Here is a 23,964-nt window from a genome sequence, read left to right on the forward strand (position 1 = left end):
AATCATTTAACGACACATTCACATGTTCACAGTTCTCTGATGTCGGTTAATGGTCACAAGTAAACAGAAAAAATATTGAATAATTTTTTAGTTAGTGATTTATTTTGATTCTTTTTGTATTTTGATTTTAAAATTATATATATAAATAATTATATATGTCGTTGTGATAGGAAGGAACAGTTTGGAAATTTTAAGAATATTCACACTTGGGTTCGCTCTTTACAAAAACCAACAAGGGAACAAGACGCTGCGTTATGATGTTGGTGCTATGGGAAAGCTGCATGAGCCAGTGTCTGAAGCACATGTAGAAAACGGCAATATCGATTGGCCAACAGTGTGGTCAGGTGACAACACATCCATAAGACCATAAATAGATGCCTGAAATGCACATCACCAGATTTTATTTGTCTGAAGGAAGATGTTTTCAAGCATTGCGTGAAGTATGGCAAAGCAGCGGAACCGGGTTACATATGTAACCTGAGACATTCCCTTTCGAGTGAAACTCAACGCTGCATCATGACCTTGACGCTATGGGAAGGTTATTACCCACGTTGCCATACTGAAAAAATCAGTTGGCACAAATCATTTGGTCTAAGGAACGGATTAAAGGGTTCGTTTAATCCGGTGAACTAACCCTTTAACCCAAAGGAGTCAAAGCCTGAGGTCAACCCAATTCAACAATAAATATGCATGAATGTGTGTGGAAAGGGCCAGCCTGCCGAAGCACAAACATATAAAGGCATATTAATTAGAAAAAAGCCTCAAGAGACGTACACTCCAAGGGGAGTGTGCCTCATTACCCAAGGACGAAGCCTACCATGTATCCCACAGGTAACTGAAATTGAAGAACTATATGCATGTGTGCAGAAGGAATAATCCAAAGAATAAACCCATAAGGACCTGAGATCCTGGGGTTGAATTCATATCCAAACAGTAGAATCTTATGAATGTATATGGAGAGGACCAGCCTGCTGCAGCACAAACATCTTGTAATGGCTCACCCTTAAGGCTTGTGCACACCGGGACGATTATTGCATGCTCTTATCACTGACGTTTGATGCCTCATAACTAAACAAAGGGCGCCAATTTGAGTGAGTACATCGATGCGCAAAACGCCAGGCATAAAAGTGTCATTTAAAAAAAAAAAAATGTCTTGGGTTCGTTTTTTTGGCTTGACATGCCACGTTAAAAACTGGCCGATTGGAGATTGGAGCTTTTGTTCACGTGCCTGGAGCTACTGAAGTTACAATAAAACCTGACTTGGTGGTGGTCAAGCACAAAACGATCTTGCCAAGCACACATTGATACCTAAGAAGATGACGAAGAGGAAGTAATTAGATGAAGAAGACCCTTACAAACTTCGGGTACTCTGCCAGTTCTTGGCCACACCAATAGATGTGTATTATATGCCATTTTATTTCTGTATTTTTATTGGGGGGTTTTTTTACATTCAAGAAATATATTTGAGAATGTCTATTTCATAAATGTTTATTTGCACTACTTATTTGTGACTTATTTGCACTTCCATTTCTGACTACCATCTCCTCATGTCATGTACAGTATAGGCCATATATGCCATTTTATATCTGTATTTTTATTTGCACTACCGTTCACTTGCACTAAGCACAAGTGCCATATACTGTCATGGGAGTGAATTTGTACGTTCATTCGGCAAATCACCAGTGAAAATCGCTTGGGTATGAACACAAAGACACGTCGAAAAATGTCTTGAAAAACGCTGGCGATAAGTGCTTCTGCCATGGTCTCCAAAGCCGACTAGTAACTGATCAGATTTACACCACAAGCCTGAGCGGCCAACGTAAATCCTCAAGATCTTGACTGGGGACAAGAGATGAAGACTTTCTTACTTTTGCAAGTCAAACAGTGGAGGTGAAAAGGCTTGAAGGATAACCGAATGGGCGGTCGAAAACAGCACCTAGCGTCACCCGGCCTCAGGTACAATAGAACTTTGACCAGTCCATGGGGAAAAAACTAAGCAGGAGGGAGCAACTGAAAGGGCCTGCAAGTCTCCTACTTTCTTAAGCGAAGTCAGAACTTCTCTGAGGGTGTGATGCAAGAGTACTCTGTGATGCAAGAGATGAGTTTAAGACATAAGGTTTCCTCGTGGAGGGAGCCCTATCATTTAGGATGATCTCAACAACATCAGTTGAGAGACCAGAATCTATGAGCTGACACCCCTCAGGGGCCAGTCCTACAGTTTCCAAATCTCAGGCCTGATGCTTATTTGGCGTTCAACTTAAAGACCTGCCTTATTTTGTTGCAGATCTGTAATCTATGTCATGCCTCTGCAAACATGAGACCCTTCAGAAGAAAGTCAAACGGAATTGGAGCTTAAACTGAAATTCCCTAAAGTGCACGCCTGTACACGTCAGTACATTTCATACATAGATTGCTCCTTTGAACTGTTTGCTTGTTCACAAATTGCATGGTGACACACATCTTAAATGTTTTCCATTCATACATTGTAAACAAACTTTTGCCTATTTCTTCTAATTCCTAACAAACACATAGGACTTTCCACACACATGCAAACAAACGGTTTCCTGAAGACAAAGAAGCTGGTGACGTGCTACAAGTCTACTAATGTGCTGATACTACGTCACCTGACCACGCTGTTGGCCAATCAAGATTGGCGTTTTCCACACTTGCTTCAGACACCGGCTCATGCAGAAGTGTTCTCATAGCGTCAGCATCATTATGCAGCATTGAGTTCCACTTGAAAGGGAACTTCTTTGATTTGATAATCTTGATTTAATAATATATATTGCTATTTTAGTTTTATTTCAATGAATTCTGTAGCCCAATTTGGTTAATGTTACATTCAGTTTAATTAATTTATTAGCTTTTCATTAACTCACAAATCCCCTCCAGTTCCCCTGCGGACCCCCATTTGATAAAACAATATAAATTGCTTTAAACTATTTCCCTTTTCTTTTATCCACTCTCATATGTACAGCCACCCATACACTCACCAAAATCAAGGCCAACACTGAGAAGATGTAGTAGAGCGAGTCTCTGAACATAGACCACCAGGTAAGGGTCACCGTCTAGGACACAAATGGACATGAGAAACTGTGGCAATATGCTTATTTCAAGTGTTCAGTACATTTGTGTTCAATGTGATTATGATAAAGAATGGCTAAACTAACTCTGTACAGTTCCTCTTATCATTAAAGGGGTCATGACATGATAAATTAAATTTTCCTTAACCTTTTGACATATAAGTGATCTTTGTACTATTAAAACATCCTGCAAGTGTCAAAGCTTAAAAGCCTGTTTGTATCTCTGTATACCTTTAGAAGTTTCCCTGCATCAGAAAGAAGTGGATAGTTCATTTCAATGGTGTCATGGATCACGTTAGAGGATTATATGTTTGTTCGGAGCATTTGACAGATTGTTTTGTAAACAAAGCACAGTGTAATGGAGAGTTCACAAAGAAACTTTTGTTGAAAGATGAAGCAGCTAACTGTTTTGGATCTGACAGCAGCTACAGCGCAAACCGTAAGTAAACAAATTTTTAGTAAAGGGATTTCCACTGTAATCAAAAATTATATAACAATTATATAACAAACACAATAAATGAAACCATTTAAAAGAACAAAATACTGAATGTTTTGTTAAAGCTTTTGTAGCAAGGGCACTGCCATATTGCAGTACTGCAACCTGTGATGTCACAGGGGTTGGTTTTTTTGCATTAGTTCAACAGATACAATGGTAGAGAAACAGTTAAAGACAGACAGTGGAGGACAGATATATGAAAGATAAAGACAGATACAGTGAAAGATGAAAAATGGAAAACCACAGGGCATCAGGAGACAAAAGGGAGGCCACTATTGCATTGCTCCTGAATGTAAAAATTAGTTTACAGTGTTAAAGCAAAGGATAAAAGATTAAATTTTCATAAACTGCCAATGTACAGTAATGTTTCACTTCCCGATACACATTCAGACATTCAGTCCCACTGTCTCAAGATTTCCATAGTTATACAGTACTTGCCCAATATGTTGCCAAAATGACTGTCAGAAATGAATATGAACAACAACCATTATAAACACCCATTTGTCATTACACAACATACAGAGATCAAAGCTGATGCCAACCGCAAAATAAATATTTCTTACTGTGACTCCACATTTACCAATCAGGTAATCCAGGATGCTGGATAATCCCCAAACATTATCCCTAATCCTGTCATCTTCCTTGCCATCATCTTTTTTCTTTTTTTTCTTTTTATTTTATTTTATTTTATTTTATTTTATTTTATTTTATTTTATTTTATTTTATTTTATTTTATTTTATTTTATTTTATTTTATTTTATTTTATTTTATTTTATTCTTTTGCATTACATGGAGCTCTACTGGTCAACAACTACTATAGATAATATGAGTTTATCTATTACTAGTAATGATTACAACTAGTAAAAGCAGAAAAATCAAAGACCAGAATCGAAACTATATATTAAAAAAAGGATATTAGTTAATAATAATGTACAGTTGGAGCCCAGTAGTTAAGATATTATTTAATATGAATCATAAAAGAATCATAATGATATATAATAATAATCTTCATTAATCCAATGGAGCCAACTAATCACGACATCACAGGTTGCAGTACTGCAAGATGGTGGCAACTTTTTTTCCCTTTAAATGGTTACATTTATTGTGTTTGCTATATAATGTAAAATATAAAAATATAATTTTGATTAGAGTGGAAATACATTTACTAAATAAGGTTAATGTGACTGAATGCTTCATTTCCACTTTAAAGGAGCCACCCCTTAAAAACTAATAATTTCAGACAGAGGGTCAGAATGAAGTTTGAAAATAATCATTTTTGAAATAAGAATATAATATATAAAATATGTCTTTTTCTGTGTGCAAAAAAAACTTAATTCTATTAACATTATAAGTGAACATATGGAAGCCTGTTTCTGCCATGGAATAAAAAAGGTAATTGCGACTTTTTATCTCACTGTTCAGAATTTTTCATGCAATTGTAGATTATATCTCAAAATTCAACTGCAAATTTAAATAATCATAATTCTGAATTTTTTTCGTCATGACCCCTTTAATAATTACGCTTCTGCTAAAATCTTCTCCTAAGCTGAGATGAATGAATGATGACCTCAGTTTGATAGATCAGTATGTGTACCTGACGGGCAAAGATGCCACACACTCCAATGATGACCAGTATGTTAAAGACAGCTGACCCTACAATGGTTCCTACTCCGACGTCCCCCTCTGTGATAAATACACCTGCCAGTCAAGCACATGGACAATAGTAACAATAAGCGACACAGAGAAATTACATTGATTATTTAACAAATTTCACATTTTACCATGTGGTTTAAATTATAAAAAAAGAACTCAGTGGTCTTGAAACGATATATATATATATATATATATATATATATATATATCTTGAAAAGCGCTATACAATGAATTGAATTGAATTCAGTTTAACCATTTAATTCGTTTGATAAAGAGCATCTATGATAAATTTACCTTGATGTTGTTCCAAACCTGTATAAATTTCATCCAAGGAACAAAAAGGATAACTTTTGAAGAAAGTTTTTTTTTTTTTTTTCTGAAGGAATATAATAGCTTTTTAAGGGAACAAACTAAAATTTAACTATTTATTAATTTGTAATCTTCCCCTCTATTGTAACCTTCAAAGCTTATTTATTCAATGAGATCTAATGTCATTTGGTTTTTGCATGAACTTCAATTTCTGTCCTTTGTGGAGCTTGACAGTCCCTGGTAACTTTATCAAATCAAGTTTCAAATCATATATACAGGAAATGACATATATTGTAAAAGAAAGTCATTCTATATATGTCTATAATGTATAAAGTAATGAACAGTTTCAACATAAGCTTGACTGAAAGTCATGCCATTCTGCATGTGAAATTATATGTTTTCATTATATGGAAAAGAACAACTTTAAAATTTAAAATGTCTCCCTTTGTGTTCAATGGATTTGTAATGTAATGTATAAAATAGTAGTATGTACGCATCTTACATCTTATGTGAAATTATAACCAATTAAGTGGAGGTTCAAAGGTAGTGCAAAAGCAAACTGACCGATTAAAGAAGTAAATAATTCAGGAGCTGAACTTCCTGCAGCCATAAAAGTAGCTCCAGCCACGTCTTCACTCAACTGTAGATTCTAGTGAAGAACATCATATACAGTAGATTAATCATGGGTACTAGCAATAATGTGCAAATAATGAATAAACTGTCTCTTTGACAATTTCTTGTACAGTGTCCTACACAATGTTTCAAGATATTTATCTGCACTCATGGATGCCACATTAAATGCCATGTACTTCAACCAATCTTCCCTTGTGAAAAAGAAATGTGATTAATTGTTCCAAATGTGCACCTGTAATGTACAAATATATATATATATATATAAAAAAATAATAAAATTGTACCTGCAGATAATATTAATTTATTGTTATTAAATATTCCATTATATTTTAATTATGAAATTACATAAAAATATGTACAGAAGTCCTACTTAAGCTATTAGAATTTAACATAAATTTGGTCTAAAGATGCATCCCAAGATGCAGTCGGACACATCCCAAGTGATGTTCCTGAGCTCCTCATGTGTTTCTTTCAACATGTGTGGTGTGGTGGGTTGAACAGACTCCGACTTGGTCACAGCAGCATTAACCCACGAATCACTCCTCCTAAACCACAGACATCTAGAGGCTCTCTCTGCAGTTTCCATTGTAGACTTAATTGTTCTACTTCTTACAGCCTCAGATATGCCAGGTAAAATATATACTTTACACAGAGAATAGCCAGCAAACCCTCTACAACCCACAGCGTGCCTTCCAGCCTCTCCTTTGGCAATGATCCACCAGCTCCTGGTACTTAGACCTTTTCCGCTCATTTGCCTCTTCCACATGGTCTTCCCAGGTAACTATTAACTCTATGAAAAACACCTGCTTTGTTCAGTTTGATATTAACACCATATCTGGTCTCAATGATATCTGGTCTGGAAACTTGGGTTGCCTCCCAAGTCAACCTGCATCTCCCAATCTGAAGCTGATGTGAGAAGACCAGCTGCTCCTTTTTTTTATTTTTTGCTCTAACTGCAGCTGTGCACCAGCCCTTCCAAAGGCAATGTTTCTGTGGCTGTGAATCTGCTTGTTACTGGAGATAGCTTTTGAAATGGCATCTGCAACTGTGCAAACCTGGTCTTGTCACCAGCGGTAATGGGCTCAAGGCTTTTGGACGGCTACTGAGGATGTGCTCGAGTGAGCCTCTTCCAGGGCATAGCAGGCATACTGGAGAATCGTTCTTGCCCCAGATGTGGAGATTAGTTGGGCTGGGTAGGCTTGGACTAAGAATTTAATCCGCAGGGTTCTACCTGCCAGATCTCAGACTATGAGATCTTCCTCTGCAGTGCACCCTCCCACCTTGTCCAAGCACCCTGCTGCCGCATCCCCACCATGTTGGTCTATCCACACCCAGGGCCTTTTCATAACGTGCCCCTTCCCTGTCACCACTGTGCCCACAAATGCCCTCTGTCTCAGCCAAGCCTGTCTGCACCATTATACCTGATGATTCCACTTTTGAGTCCCTGGAGTCTCGATAGAGCATTGTCTCTCTTGTCTGAGCCACCCTAAACTCTTCATTGAGACTGCTAATCAGTAGCAGAAGTTTGTTGCTCCTCTATATAGTGCTACACTACAGAGGCTACGAGGCAGACCAAGCCATCTACGGAGATAGGTGTTGACCTTCCTCTCCAATATCTCCACTTTTGATAGAGTTTCTTTATACACCAGCAGAGGCCAGAGGACTTGAGGTAAAATACCATGTTGGTAAATCCAAGCTTTGAACCTGCCAGGTAGGCCAGACTTGTCCACTGTGGTGAGCCAGTTTCGAGCTCCTTAACTATTAGATAGACGTAGCATCCCTGAGTCTACAATTGAAGACCTTGCTTAGGCTCTTGACTGGTTTCTCAGTGAAAAATGGAATTACAATGCCATCCAAAAAGAAACAAAACTTGTCCACCACTTACCCCTCTTCAGCACCATGGCCCTGGATTTGGCAGGTTTAAAACACATCCTGAGGCTATCCGTAAAGCTCTGATGGGAAGCTGCTGAATACTAGACTTAGACAAAGGGCCTAATTTTCTGCCATCTTAACCAGCATACTCATGACAAGAGTGAAAAGAATAACTTAGATGGTACGCCTTATAATCCCCTTTTCCAGTCGATGCCAATCTGACGCTACATTCCCTGAAGTGACCCTGAGCCTAAGTTCTTGTAATAGTTACGGTTGAGACCTTGATCTTACTGGATCTTAAGGGTAGCGTCTGGGCACATGCGTACACAAACTGGCAGTTACTCACAGAGATAAGAGATCGTGCATCGCACACACAGAAACATTTAGGAGCACAGAAACCTGTTGTCAGCACTGCCCACGCCTTTTTAAAAAAAATTAAAATAGCTTTACTACTGAAAAGCTACATTGTATTTCTCAGCAACAAGGTGGCAACATCGCTGGTTTTTTTAAGTAATTCAACACACAGCTTCACTATTAATAAAGAGATGCTGCATGGACAAAGGTAATTCACATGCACAATCTCAATCTCTCTCTCTATTTCATTCAAATAAATGTAATCTTATCTACTTTATCTCTGTGTGTGATTTAAAGCATGTAGAATGCTAGCTCTAACGACCTGTAGACAAAATAACCGTCATTTTTTACCATTCTAGCATCTGCATCGCGTCAGGTGTTTAAACAGCCGTTACATATCACATACCCAGCACTTGATTTATCCTGGTTAAGTACTTCACTAAAACGCTCCCACAAGGTTTCTATAGGAACCAGAGCTTCTAACAGCCGCTGCAGTGATGTAATGACTTTACCAATCGGCGATGGGCTCTTATTTAGAAGGCGGGACTTATTCTGCCATATTGTGCATTGCACTTTCTCCCATTCAAAACAATACAAGTCACGCATCTTGTGTTATTCTGTAGTCTTTGATATAACCGCGATCCGTGCTTCAATACTTTACAGATATAGTACTTTTTTATATATATATGTATATATATGTCCTTTGTGAAGCAATGTGTTCGGCATGGTATTTTCATGATACGTACAGCATAAACGCCTCTTTGTTGCACTTGTTGTTTGGGGCCCATTAAAAATGTTTTGTATATCTCAACTAGTATTGAACCATTGGCAATGGAAAGGTCAAGCCAAAGCACAACCAGGTTTAATTTAAACTATAATACATTTTCATTGAATTACACATTGCATTCAGTTTGAACTTATGTATATTCTTTTAAAGTATATTTTTTCCATAATCAGTACTCTTTTTAAATGTATGCTAACTTTACTTCTTTTTCACAAGGGTTCCCAGTAGCATGAATCTCTGCTGCTTTAAAGGACACAAATCTTAAATCCTGACAAATGTTCCCAGTAGCATAAATCTTTGTTGTTTTAAAAGGACACAATTCTTAAATCCTGTCAAATTGGGAATTAAGGGAATTTCCTAAAGGAACATGAACAAAGGCAATTTCCCAAAAGGAAACACACCTTCCAATCTTGATGTGTTAATTAACACTTTACACAGAGTTCATGACACATAGCATCAGTGCTGACCCATGGGAGCAGGGAAACAAGGCTGTCATCACTTAGTTTTCTGAGGAATCGAAAAAGTAACGTGTTGTCATTCGTATTCCAGCTGAAATGTCTGACAGGTGGCTAGACTCACCTCTGAGATCTTCTCCAGGGAGGGGACAAAAAAGTCATCGCAAACAATAGCAAGTGCGTAGAACATATAGATGGCCTGCAACGAGAAGAGAGAAGATAGATAGATAGATAGATAGATAGATAGATAGATAGATAGATAGATAGATAGATAGATAGATAGATAGATAGATAGATAGATAGATAGATAGATAGATAGATAGATAGCAGTGGCGTGCAGTGGTGTTCTGAAATGAGGAGGCACATTTTTTATTTTTTTATGAATCAATGTAAATTCATGTGCATTACTCTTAACGTTGACACATCTTCCTTGTTAAATGAACATTACTTTACATTACATCAAAAAATAAAAAAATAAACCAAATACAATTCTATTTTGTAATTTTACGTTAACAATGTATTGTAATAAATGTTCTATTTATCGCAACCAAGTCAATCTCATCAAGTTAGTGTTTTAAGCATTTCTACATTCATTCCAAAATAATAATTAAAGGCAATAATAATTTAAACAATATAGTTTAGCTGATTGCACTAAAAACCCCCGCAGTCATCATGCTTTCAGTCCAAGTTTGATTTTGACGTGACATAAAGCAGTGATATCTAACTGGGTGATCTGTTTACTTATTTTTCAATTAGTCTTCCCATTGACGCCATCATTTGTTCATTCAAACTGATGCACGGAACGCGCACGTCAACAAGAGGCTGGATTTATCGCACAAACCAATCATATCCAATCATAACCAATTACATCCAATCATAGAGCGACGGAGACATTGCCTCCTCACACATGACTTTCCCCCATTCATTCTCAATTACCCCCCACAAAACCCACCGCACGCCGGGGGTCTAATGGTTTTCTGTGGTTTTCTATGAGAGCAAAGGGAGGCATGACTCCTGCTGTAACTTTACCTGCGGGCGTCACTGTTGGACAGTGTTCTTTAAGAAATACGAGTGACTTGTGCTCTTTTTAATGTCATAATTTGTAATATTTGTGTTTTTTTATATGTAATATGGATTATTTTCTCATTCTATTTTTTTTGAGGAGGCACTGCCTCCCTTGCCTCCTCGGAGGAAACGCCCCTGATATAGATAGATAGATAGATAGATAGATAGATAGATAGATAGATAGATAGATAGATAGATAGATAGATAGATAGATAGATGCATCTCACTCACACATAGCACGTGTAGTAGTATGGCACCTCTCTTCAGCTGTTCTTTGGTGAAGATGTCCTCAGGGAACTCATGAATTGCTAATGGGAAAATACCACATGGTATGGACATGGAATCATTAGAAACAGTTGTGCTTGTTGGAGTTTTAAAACCAATTTAGTTGAATGTGTGGTGGGCTAGTTGCATGTTCAGGCAAAATATACAGTCTGACAGAGGAATATGAACTTTATTGATGACAGAACCCAATTCTATTTATAGCAGCCCATCACCATGTTATTGAAACCTCCCTTCTTCACACTCATAGGTCTCACACATACACACAACCTAAACAAAAACACTTTTCAACAATATATATAAAAAAAAATGAAACCAGCAAAAATTGTACAGTGACAATAATTTTACTAACAACATACCATCTTGATCTACTTGATAAATTTCACTCAAAAGCACACATCATGACCCAAAATCTCATTGTTCATAAATACAGAATCAACCAATTAATTCCATGCAAATTAGTTTTAGATGCTATCGATACATCAGTATTGTACGTTTTAGTGTTTATGCAAACAAAAGTAAATGTACGCATACCGTGGTAAACACAATTTACGCATAACTACATGCGAATACTCGTAAGATCCTTAGGAAAAAGGACTAATAAAAAACAAACGCATACACAGGAATAATTTTCTTTCTTGCCCTTTACATCCCAGACAAAACTTCTTCACCCCTCCTTTGTTATTTGCAATGGTTTGTTTTGCTTTCTCTCATTGATTGACATCTTTTCTTTTTCTTGATGCTTTCTTGCACTTTCTGTCCTTCATTTCTTTCTCCTTTCTCTTTCTTGCCATCTTTCCCTCCTCTTCTCTAGACAAGTGTCAAAAGACATGTTTTGGCTCTATGTAAATCGCTGAATCGCTCTGAAAAAACCCGCCTCCAATGAACATCCTGACGAGTTGCCTCAGCGAAGGCAGTTACTATGGAGACGTATTCCCTGGGGCAGTGAATTGTTGACGAGCAGCGGCAGGAAGCCAATGGCAACAGAGCGAAAGTGAGAAATTGGGTGGAGGATATATCTTTCCCATGGACTTGAACTCGGAAATATGGAAAAAAAGGAGGGACGAAGAGATGACAAGCAACACAGAAGTGCATCTGCTAAAAATACTTTCCCCCTCTCCCAGGGGGGAAAGTCTTGGGGTTCTGTGAGAAAGACGCACATATAAGATGGTGTTTGACTCCAACAAAAATAGAGGAAAGTGTGTAAATCAGATTGCAGAGCAAGTGAATGATTTTAAGACAAACTGAATAACAGGAAAAGCTGGAATAATGGAAACTTACACACTTGTTCTCTATTTTCACATTTTCCCCCCAAATGTTTTTAAGTCTCAACCTCACATATATGCCAGCCTGTCATTGCAACCTGTAGGCTCACTGGAAAAATGTGCCTTTACCCTACATTTCTGCAAAACTCCAAAAACATACCTGTACATACAATTCAATGCAGTTTCCAGCTGAAATGAACACTAGTGGCAGTAAAACACCAACAACTTTTATTCCTTTTTAAACAAATTATGATTACAGGGGTAGATTATTGATTAATAAAGACTTATTTTCATGCAGTTTCTTGCATAATATTATGTTATGACCTCAAAACACTTTTACCATAGTTTTGTAAACTAATACATTTTAATGTATGCGTTACATAACCAGCTCCATACTGTATGTTTGGCTTTTTGGATGTAGTAAACTTGCTCGGTAGCTCACATGGTACAGCACTGCACTTGTGATATGGAGCATTTGGGTACGAGACCCGTTAAACACGAGTCACAATAAATAGCTCAAAGTTAAAATGGCACAGTTACATCAGCAAGTGTGTTTTTATCTCATGTTCGCTTTTGTTAACACTATCGGTTAGGTTTATGTAGGGTTTCAGGGCTGTACTTTTAACTTGGCACATAGCAATGGTGCTACAGAGTGTAGTGAACAGCAGACGTGATGGCACCAGAGCTTCACAACAGACATCCCTTTGTCCCACATTGATTAATACAAAAGAGTGTGATGGGACCCTCAATGACAACTAAATGATTATTGTAATCAGGACTGCCAATGGTGGAGGACAGGAAAGATGACATCAACGGCCCATTGATCACCGGCTAATCTTATCACAAATTGCCTTTGTTCTCTTCAGCCCTCCATGCCTGAGTCCAAGGTGTGGATGGCCATGGACTCCTAGGGCTACCAAACTGGTTCAAGAAATGCTCCAAAAGAAAGACAATTTCTAAACATATGGGCTTGAAATCACCAAACAATGGACAGGAATACTGTAAGGAACATGTCCTATATGTCTTTTTACTCATCCAGGAAACTGTGCACACACAGTGGAAATAAAAGCCAATGCAATTGCGCCCACTGAGACAGAAGTGTGATACCTAAACCAATTCACATCAATGTTGGACTATGAGTTCAGAACACTGCCACAGGGATGTTGAGAAAGGTTTGAAAAAGAAATAAAGCATTTCCAAGGTCCTAAAGACATTGTTTTATTTAACTGTGTATTTTGGGACAATGTAACAAGTTCTACAGGATGAAAGGTGGGAGTGATGGGCAGACACCTGGAATGCTACGACCCAATCACATCACCACATCAGGAAAGGTGGGGATTAGTAATCCCCTCCCCAATGGGAAGGAATAAAGCTTTCCCAAGTGAAAAACTCTTGTTCTGAGTTTCTGACCTGATGAGGGAAGAACAACAGAACGACCAAGGTTTTACTCTTTCGAGTAAACCTTTCACCGCATGGACCTTCAAGCAGCCCAACTGCTTCTGCAGAGGACATTGGCTCCTGACCTGCATAACTCAAGAACCTCCAACCTACAGAAGATCCTGCGGATCGACCACCGTCTGACCTACAGTTCTCTGGATTACACAAAGACCCCAGTACTCAGTGCAGCTCTGCAAATGTTGGAAAGCAATCCGGTTTCTCCCACTGCAAACAGAAGGATACCAGTGGAAGACGTTTCTCGTCACCAGACTGATCACCCGACCAAGTGAAACGTAAATATAAACTAACCAAACTTTTTCCCAAAGGCCTTGGCATTAGGTTGTTGCTATATGAGATTGCTATTTGTATAGAAACTGTTTATCTAGGGTCAGCGTATACAGATAGATACATCAGACACGTTATCTGTATTCATAGTAAATGCTTATTTACTATTTCATACCAGCATCCAGAAAAACCACAATTGACTCCCCCATAGACTGCTAATTACCCATTCATTCCTTCGTCCAATCCATTGCTCATGTACTTGGCATTCATTTTGTCAGCGTCCATTTGTGTAGTAGTTTGTAGTTTCTGTTTGATTATTGATTCAGTTTTCTTAGTAGTATAGTCATTTTCCTTAGTTGTTTAGTCATTTTCCTTAGTAGTATTTAGTGAGTGTGATATTTTACTCTTGTGTATATCTTTTTGTTAATAAATTCATTTTCAGAGGCTCTACAAGCTCACCCGAATCTCACTAAATCCTTCAGATTGGTTAGATGACAAACTTCCTCCAATTTATAAAATTCTAATTCAGTTAACAATCTTTCATGACTGTTCTTTATTGTCAAGGTGAGATTCCTTGTCTGGTGCCCCAAAATATAGGAAGGAATCATCTGACGCAATATTATTATTAATACAAAATATATTAATATTAATATTTAAGACCAAAAATAACTACATTTGTGGTGCCCTCTTGGGAGGCTAATCCAAAATCACTACAAGATTTTGAAAGTTGTGTATCACAGGCCACACAATTGTAGCACAATATCTGAAAACAACCACAAGTAGTGCAGTTCCTCACTTAAACAGGCATGTGACTGACAGGGCACACAAAATACAAACCTTAACCAGAAATGTTTTCAGACAATCATTTTCTTTATTTGCCAAAAATAGCAGACTGCATAAACATAACACCTCTTTCTTAACATTAAGTTAATTTTGATTATACAGCCCAATATCACTAATCACGATCCAAACATCATCCATCCATTTTGGTTAAGCACTTGAAAACACTGCTTCATTTTCCTATAAATCATTAGAAAGTTTTTTATATATATGTAAAATATTAAATTCTAATGATAAAATCCGTGAAGGTAATTTCTTAAAACTTCTCTACACTGGAAAAAAAATCCTATGGATTCACATATGTTTACTTCAAATTTCTTTAGAAAGAAGTATCATATTTCTTATTTTTATCCAAAATAGGATGTTGTGAGCATTAGTGAGTACACATATGTTATGTCTGTTTCATTCATACTCGTAGCCGGAGGGCGCCCTCATTCAGAAAGTCTACAAGCGAGGCTCATAAAGGTCATAAAACTTATGTTCCAGGAAATCCCTTATATGGACAAATCATCCAATTATTCATCCAATGTATATGCTCCCAATAACGTACTGGTTCTATCACTGAAGTACGCAAATAATCTACAGGAACACTGATATTTCTCTGTTCTTGCTCTACTTCATCTGCCAGTTTGATTGGCTTGGAATGCATTTTCAAATCCACATTGAATTTTGCTACATTCATTGAGGAACATTTAATGAAAATGCAGAAAAATAACATTGAAATCATTCAAACATTTGATCATTTTGCTACAATTTTTGCTTGAACATGTTAAACATATATAATCATTTCTGAAATACATTTTCATTTTAATTTTGCAACTTATAAAGTTAAAATATATGTTTAAATTATATGTTAAAACTAGTGTAGGAAATAGCAAATGTAAATTATATTACTGAATTTGAATTATCATTTTGCTCCAAAGGTTGCACATATGGTATGGAAAATGTAAATTGAAATACAGAAATGCATAACAATTTTGCATATTTCATTTTAAAATTGAATATTGCTGCAAATATGCTTCCATAGATTTCATAATCGCACAAAGCCGGATTCATTTCGGTTTCATTTCTGTTAATCATGCAGCACTAGATTACACAAGAAATGCTCACTCACTTCACACGAACAAGCGCCTCTGTCTCACACACCTTCAAAACTTTCGTAGTACGTGCGACATATTGGCCTATGTCACACTGTACAGCCCTAGGTTTACTGTAGGTGGTAAGTTATTTCCAAATGCAATACAGCATTAATCATTCAGCACCACTGACCAGATATTTCACATTAAAAGTGCCCTATAATGTGGAAGAAGCAAAGTAATATCATTTTGAGGAAATGTGTTTTTCCAATGAGTCTGGTTTGTGTCAGTGTGCAAATATGTCACTGTGACCTTTCACCTCACAGCAACAGCAATCTGCTCCACCTCTCGGATACAAGCAGCCAATTTGGCCTTGTGTTTTCCTTTTTCTTACCAGCTGGAGCCAAGTTTAGCTACAGTGCAGCTGAACTGATTGAAAGCCACTTATAGATGGCTCACCCAGTTCTATGTGATAGTTATTCTGATCAAAACAAGGAAGTATAGCATAAAAGACCTCAAATTGCAAAAATTAGATAGAGAAAAGGCATGATTGGTATTGGTATGAAACAAAGTTGAATCAGCTATAAATCAGCTCTACAGAAGATAACAGTGTCATTATTCAGCTCAAGTCAGTTCAAGTTTTGTTCTCATCCAATAGTGTAAATCTAGCCAAATCAGTAAAATTACTGAATATTAAGTGTCTTTCAAACTGAAACCACAAAAAAAATAAAAAAATAAAAATAAAAAAATTACATACTCCCCTAGAGTTAAGCAGTTGAGTTTTACTGTTTTCGAATCCATTCAGCCGATCTCTGGGTCTGGTGGTACCACTTTTAGCATAGCTTAGCATAGTTCATTGAATCTGATGAGACCAATAGCATCTCGCTCAAAAAAATGACCAAAGAGTTTCGATATTTTTCCTTTCGATATTTAAAACTTGACTCTTCTGTAGTAACATCGTGTACTAAGACCAACGGAAAATGAAAAGTTGCAATTTTCTAGGCCGATATGGCTAGGAACTATACTTTCAAGGATAAGGATAATAATAATAATAATTATTAATCAAGGATATAATAATCAAGGAACTTTGCTGCCGTACCATGGATGCAGCAGGCGCAATGATATTACGCAACGGCTGTGACCCCCGTTTGCACAGGGAGCCTTGCAACCATGGAGACATTTGTGAGAGGCGCTGCGTAATATCATTGCGCCTGCTGCACCCTTGGTACGGCAGCAAAGTTCTAGATTCAAGATGCTAACGGTCTAATCAGATTCAATGAACTATGCTAAGCTATGCTAAAAGTGGTACTGCCAGACCCGGAGATCGGCTGAATGGATTCGAAAATGGTAAAACTCAACTGTTTAACTCTGAAAATGAGCCTATTTTCAAAAAAAGTGGAGTGTTCCTTTAACTAGGATGTCACAGTTCTATTAATCTGACCTGTGAATTATGTCAGGGGGTGTAAAGAAAAGAAAACTAAGTGAGAAAGAAGTGAGAATAAGTGGGCAACTGATATCAGGTAGCTTCATTGGGCCACAATTTATTAATGCAAATATGGGTACACAGTGGCAGAGCTTGTCTTTTCGCTATGTGGGTGCAAGTGAGAAAGCCTCAGTTAGGTGTAAATTCCAAAAATAAAGCCTATTTCAGATTGCTGTGGAAAATAGCACATCATTATTTTCACTAACTTTTAAAGTACCTCCAGTTTGTCTTATAATTTAAGTTCTTCAAGTCTTTTTGGCTTTTCAATAGGTACGCAAGTAAAATTTAAGCAATGACTGAACACAGGGAACACAGTTGTAAAACTGGATATAATTTACAGATTTAATTATCTTGTGGCTGTACTATTGAAAGTGAGCATTTTAATGTTTATAAATTGGCCCCGTTCAGTTCCATTGTAAGTGCTTAACTGTAAACTAGATTTTTGCATTTTTAAAGAAAAGGAGGGACAAGTGGGAATTCATTTTTGTGGTAATCAACAGTATGCTATAAATTGCTGTCGAATGATCTTAACTTGCATTGAATCTGGAATATTTCTTTAATGTGCAGTTTTAAAAAGGCTCATTAAAGCTACTAAATTTATTCAACAAAGAGCAGTAAATATTACTAATAGAGCACATGACATCACAGTAGGTGATAGTTATTGTGGGAGTGGCAAAAAGATTGAGTGGCAGCACTGGTGTTCAGGTTGAATGCTGCGAAAAGCACACAAAACACATCTAAAATGGGAAAGATCTTTGTGATTAACTGTACAAATAGTTTCAACAAGAAATCATAGCTATCTTTTTACAGACTGCTGAAAGCTTGAGAAAACAGAAGCAAATAGCATAAACAACTAGAATCCAGGCAGTGAAACGTGGATTTGCAGGTACCATTTTGTCAGATATGTGGAATTTTGGGGTGTCATTATACCCTCTAGGTTATATGTTGCATTGAGAACACAATTAAATATTTACCATTTTACAGTCATGTGCAAAAGAAAGTACACCCTTTTGAGATTTATGGTTTTACATATCAGGACATAATAAAAAAAAAATCATCTGGTCCTTGGCAGGTTTTAAAATTAGGTAAATACAACTATTCTACAGTTCCTCCATTCTACAGTGAAGAAGATTATTCACAAGTGGAAAACATTCAAGACAGTTGCCACTCTTCCCAGAATTGGATGTCCCAGCAAATTCACCCCAAATGTCAGACCGTGCACTTCTCAGAGAAATTGCAAAAAACCCCAAGAGCTACACCTCAGAATCTACAGGACTTCTCAGAGTCTACAGGCCTCTAATCTACATTAGCATGTTAAATGTTCCATTAACTTTTGCAATTTCGCAGTACAATTAGAAAAAGACTGGCTTGTTTGGAAGGGTTGCCAGGAGAAAGCTTATTCTCTCTATAAAGAACATGGCAGCACGGCTTAAGTTTGCAAAGTTGCATTCTGTATACCAAAGTATTCTAGAGTCAAATGTGAGGCCATCTGTCTGGCAGCTAAAGCTTGGCCAAAATTGGGTCATGCAACAGGACAACGATCCCAAGCACACAAGCAAATCTACAATAGAATGGCTGAAAAAGAAAATAATCAAGGTGCTGCAATGGCCCAGTCAAAGTCCACACCTCAACCTGACTGAAATGCTCTGATGGGACCTTAAGAGAGCTGTGCATAAACAAATGCCCGCAAACCTCAATGAACTGAAGCAACGTTGTGAAGAAGAGTGGGCCAAAATTCCTCCACAATGATGTGAGAGACTAATAAAGTCATATAGAAAATATAATACTTCAAGTTATAATACTTCAAGTTATTGCCTCTAAAGGTGGTTCTATAAGCAATTAAATCATAGGGTGTACTTAGTTTGTTACACTTAGCTTCTCCATTTTGGCTTTAATTGTTGTTAAATAAATAATGACATGTATTGTTGTTCATCTAAGGTTGTATTTACCTAATTTAAAGACGTGCTAAAGGCCAGATTGTTTTTTATTATTATTATGTCCTGATACATAAAACCACAGAATGGGTGCACTTTCTTTTTCACATGACTGTATTTTCATTTATTAAAAAAAAAAAACTCCATTGTAATGAGCCTTGTGTTCTACAAAGGGGGATGGTTAATGTTAGACAAACCCAGTTTTCCTTACAAAGCTAGTTTAGATGGATATATATGTATATAATATATATATATATATATGGAACTCTGTATTGTCTGCCTGATGGTAACAGCTGACAGTTATCCAACTTTAAAAGTTTCCATTGATGTCCTCGTCACTTTTATCCTATCTTCAGAAAGTCATACTATTGTCTATAATGCATATAGTGCTTTAACACTATATGCACTATAGACAATAGGGCTGGGCGATATGACAATATATAACAACGATTTAAGTGATCATCCGGATTTAGATCTACCTATATTGCATGTATAGTGTTATAGCGTTCACAGGTTTTGCTTTATGTATTTTTCCGGCATCAGAATCGGGTACATAAATATATGTAACACTGTTGAGTCCAACTGCCTTTAATTTAAGAAGATAATCATTTGTTTTACACCTGTTTTCACAGTTTTCCATATTAAATCTAGTCATGTTGCAGGATGTTTTGTCATATGTCCCAGTGGGAAAGTAACATCAATGCATACTCTCTATATTAACTAATTACCATTTTTGTTTGTGCATATGATCCAAAGGCTTCAAGTAAATTAAATCAGTAATTCAATGTGATCCCTTTTGTTTTATTCCAATATTAGTTGTTAGCGTAACAATTAGCATTGCATTGAATATTGCTTTCAAACTGCAAGACAATAAAATGACAGGTTATATATTTGATTTACTGATATCTTGATTTTTTTTATCAATACTCTAGTTTCATCACTGGATTGAAAAATGCCATAGGATGTGACTTCAATCAGAAAGTAGGGACACATTATCACAAATATCTCAAGATCTAAACATTTGATTGGCTAAAAATAAAAAGTAAAATGACAGTAATAAATGTGCATTTGCTGTGAAATAAATATTTTCTCTCATAAAACAAGTAGATTTATATGGTCAATGGGCATGTTAGGGTCACTTTCCCTAAATATCTGGCAAATCATATCCAGTCAAAAGCATCCACATTGTGTCAACCAATTTCTTCTGCTCATGTCATGTGACCTTTATGCAGCATGTCAGAAGAGGTAACACTCAAGGTCTCTGATTACAACATTATCAGAAATGATGCAGCATGATTTGATTTTTATTTGACTGCAGCAATTGGGTTTGTCTTTGTAAGGGATTTTCTTGCCACCTACTCCTGTGAAATGTACACAAAATATTTGGCTAACGCAAAGAACATCATGTGCAATGATTACTGACATGCCTAAAAATAGCACCTTCCCTTTCCTTCTCATTATTTATTTCCTCCCACCTTTCTCTCTCTCTCTCTCTGTCTCTCTCACTGCCTCAGTCTTTTTCATCTAAGCTCTCGCTCTCTCACGGCTCTCCACAAACACACGCACTCCCAAAATTTTGCATTCAGTTGCCAAGCAACACAAACCTCAAAGGACGGGGTCTGCCGTCTCGTCTTTTTAAAGGAACAAAAACAATGGCGAGGACGAGAGAGAGAGAGAGAGACAGAAGGGGAAAAATGAAATCGATCTCAGACTTATTACATAATCCCTTCTAATTATTGAAGAACAGTTAAAGAAATTGTGCCTATTAAACATAATATTGCTCAGCTCTCACAGACGAGCAAAAACGCTGTATATATGATTTCACCAGAAGAATTTTCACCAGATTTTTACCATCTCATCCAAAGGTAGAGCTCTACAACACATCTTCAGACAATGAGAGCAGTCATTAACCCAGGGAATTTCTGCAAGCACGCTTTGACTTGATGAGTTACCTACTGTAGTCTCATACTCACAAAATGCTTACAATTTTTACCCATCCCTTTAATTTACAATAGCAATGATCCAGTCATCGCAGTATACAGATTAAAGACAAATTAAACACGATTCAGCCTTCAACAACAATGCTAACAAAGTTGTATTTTAATATTAAAACACAATTTATTAAAACAAAACTGTCATAAAATATGTAGCTTTAAAGGATTAGTTCACTTTAAAATGAAAATTACTCCATGATTTACTCACACTTTAACTGCACTGTAGTCAATATTTTAACTTTAAGTCTCAAAAATAAGCACTATATGCATTGCTTTTAAGTTAACATAACACTAAAATTGTTTGACAGTAATATTTTACATTAGATGTAAAGTGCGTTAACTAATATAAACTAACAATGAGCAACACATTTTAAAGCATTTATGAACCTTTGTCAATGTTATGAATAAAATGTTCATGTTAGTTCACAGAGCATTAATTAATGTTAACTTTCAATCTTAATGTAGTGGTAATGCTGAGCTTAACGTCAATTAAGATTTCTAAATATAGTAGAAATATTGTTTATATTTAGTTCATGTTAATGTAGTTAACTAATGAAATGTTATTGTAAAGTGTTACCTGTTGGACTTATTAGTAATCACCTTTTTCACCTTCCTCTACAAACCATTAGTGAATACTGTCTGTATACTGTAATGCTCTTGGATTAACTCACTCAATGCGTCGTCTCATTTAGACACTGATTGGGAGTGTTGGCTGATTAAGAGTATGCAAGTTCAATTTAAGAGACATTTAGCCTGATTTGTGAATCGTTGATCAGTTTGACAGCTCAAATAGGCAATTTATAGAGAGCAATAAAGACAACTAAGAGCCGTGAATGTATGAACACTTACAAAAGAAAAAACTAGTAAATGAATAAACCTTTATCTGGCTGAGAGAGGTAAAACTAGTGAATATGAGAGTGTTTTGTGTGTAAGCGACAAACTAAGGCTACGTTCACACTGTGAGCCTTAGTGCTCAATTCTGATTTATTGCTCAGATCCAGTTTTTTTCTTATAAAGACACTCAGATTCCAGTGTGAACAGATCATGGTCTTGGACTGATCCGTATGCGCAAAAGAAAAATACAAAGACGACATGCAGCATGCTGTCATATGGTAGTAAAGATGGAGGACATTAAAGTAAGCGATTATGTGTGATGTGATTAGTGTGATCTGCCGTGGAAGCCAGTGAATTTATGCGCAGACAATATAATAACAAAGTTGAGGATGCAAAAAAAGAGCAGAGCTTTTAAACATTTATAATACGAGCCCTCATGTTTTGATTGTATATACTGTAGAGCTGTCACTGTAATACTTATAAGTTCTGACACATCATTGTCCTTCCACTGACTACCTTTCACAGTTGTCTTGATATAAAATCTTCCTACCATGAGTGCAGAACTGTGACAAATGTTGCTCTAGTCTAGAGTAACGAAAAATTTGCATGAATTCCGATATGACTGTTCATACTGAGGTCGCATTGCAAAACATCTCGATTCCATGTGGTTTGTGCTGTTCACATTGTCATGACAAAAACATATCTGAGTCACATATGAGAAAAAAAATTGGATTTGGGCCACATTTACCTGCAGTCTGAACGTAGCCTAAGTATGTCAGGGTGATCACTTACCAGGCATCCCATTTTCCCGTTTTCCCGTTTTGTTTTATGTGTATCCCTTGTGAAACAGAAGTATATTTGAATAAAAATAGTACTAATTACAGATAGTTTAAAAGAATATACCTAAGTGCAAACTGAATGTAATGTTTCCAGACACTTAACTGTGTCAGAGCTGGTTGCAGGTAAAGAGAGAGAACGTGTAGATCTGTCTGCAGGAATATTAATTAACTGCTAAATGTACTGCCAAGCATTTAAGGTAAACTGAAATATACTTTAATGTAATTTCTATTGAAATTTGTATGGCATGTATTTAAATATATTAGTAATTACACATTTGTAATAAAGTTGAAAATTAGTACATTGAAAATATATTAACACTTTACAATAAGGTTCCATTAGTTAACATTAGTTAAGGCATTAAAAATATTAACTAACAATGAGCAATACATTTGTTGCAGTATTTATTAATCTTTGTTAATGCTAGTAGATAAAAATACAGCTGTTCATTGTTGGTTCATATTAGCTCAGGTCCATTAAATAATACTAACAGATACAACATGTAATTTTAATAATGTATTTGTACATATTTAAATTAACAATAACTAAGATTAATAAAAGCTTTTGAAATATTTTTCATTGTTAGTTCATGTTTACTAATGTAGTTAACTATAATGTTAACAAATGAGACCTTATTGTAAAGCGTTACCATATTAACGTCAGATGTAATATTGAATAACACACTACAGTTAGATTCAAGTACTTATACAGGTGCCTTAATATGTTAGTCAACACATCAAAATAATTGCATTTATTATTGCATGTATTTTAAATTTTAATTTGACATTGTTACAAAGTGCACTTTTTAAAAGCATTCTTAAGTATGATAAGTAGCAGTCATGGAAGTGTACTTAAGTGGCCTTTTATTTCATTAATTTTATATTATGTGCAAGTACAGTTTTTTTTAAAATATACATTTAAGATTTCAAGGACACAAGAAGTTCACATTCAATACAATTAAATGCACTTCTTTTTCTTGAAGGTATGGAGAGC

General features: G+C 36.3%; 1 protein-coding gene across 2 annotated transcripts in view; it reads right to left on the reverse strand.

Annotated features, from left to right (window-relative positions):
* LOC125263985 (sodium/potassium/calcium exchanger 3) overlaps positions 1 to 23,964 on the reverse strand; it is a 50,329-nt gene that overhangs the window by 12,493 nt on the left and 13,872 nt on the right. Inside the window, exons 3-7 of one of the 2 annotated variants that reach the window (XM_048183243.1) lie at positions 10,936 to 11,012; positions 9,764 to 9,838; positions 6,106 to 6,190; positions 5,174 to 5,277; positions 2,994 to 3,068 (exon numbers count right to left, since the gene is read on the reverse strand). In XM_048183243.1, coding sequence (XP_048039200.1) covers positions 2,994 to 3,068; positions 5,174 to 5,277; positions 6,106 to 6,190; positions 9,764 to 9,838; positions 10,936 to 11,012 — 416 coding nt within the window. The remainder of the gene's footprint in view (positions 1 to 2,993; positions 3,069 to 5,173; positions 5,278 to 6,105; positions 6,191 to 9,763; positions 9,839 to 10,935; positions 11,013 to 23,964) is intronic. The other variant, XM_048183244.1, reaches the window with a different exon arrangement.

This window comes from Megalobrama amblycephala, linkage group LG3 (assembly GCF_018812025.1).
Source record: "Megalobrama amblycephala isolate DHTTF-2021 linkage group LG3, ASM1881202v1, whole genome shotgun sequence".
NCBI classification, from domain to species: domain Eukaryota; kingdom Metazoa; phylum Chordata; class Actinopteri; order Cypriniformes; family Xenocyprididae; genus Megalobrama; species Megalobrama amblycephala.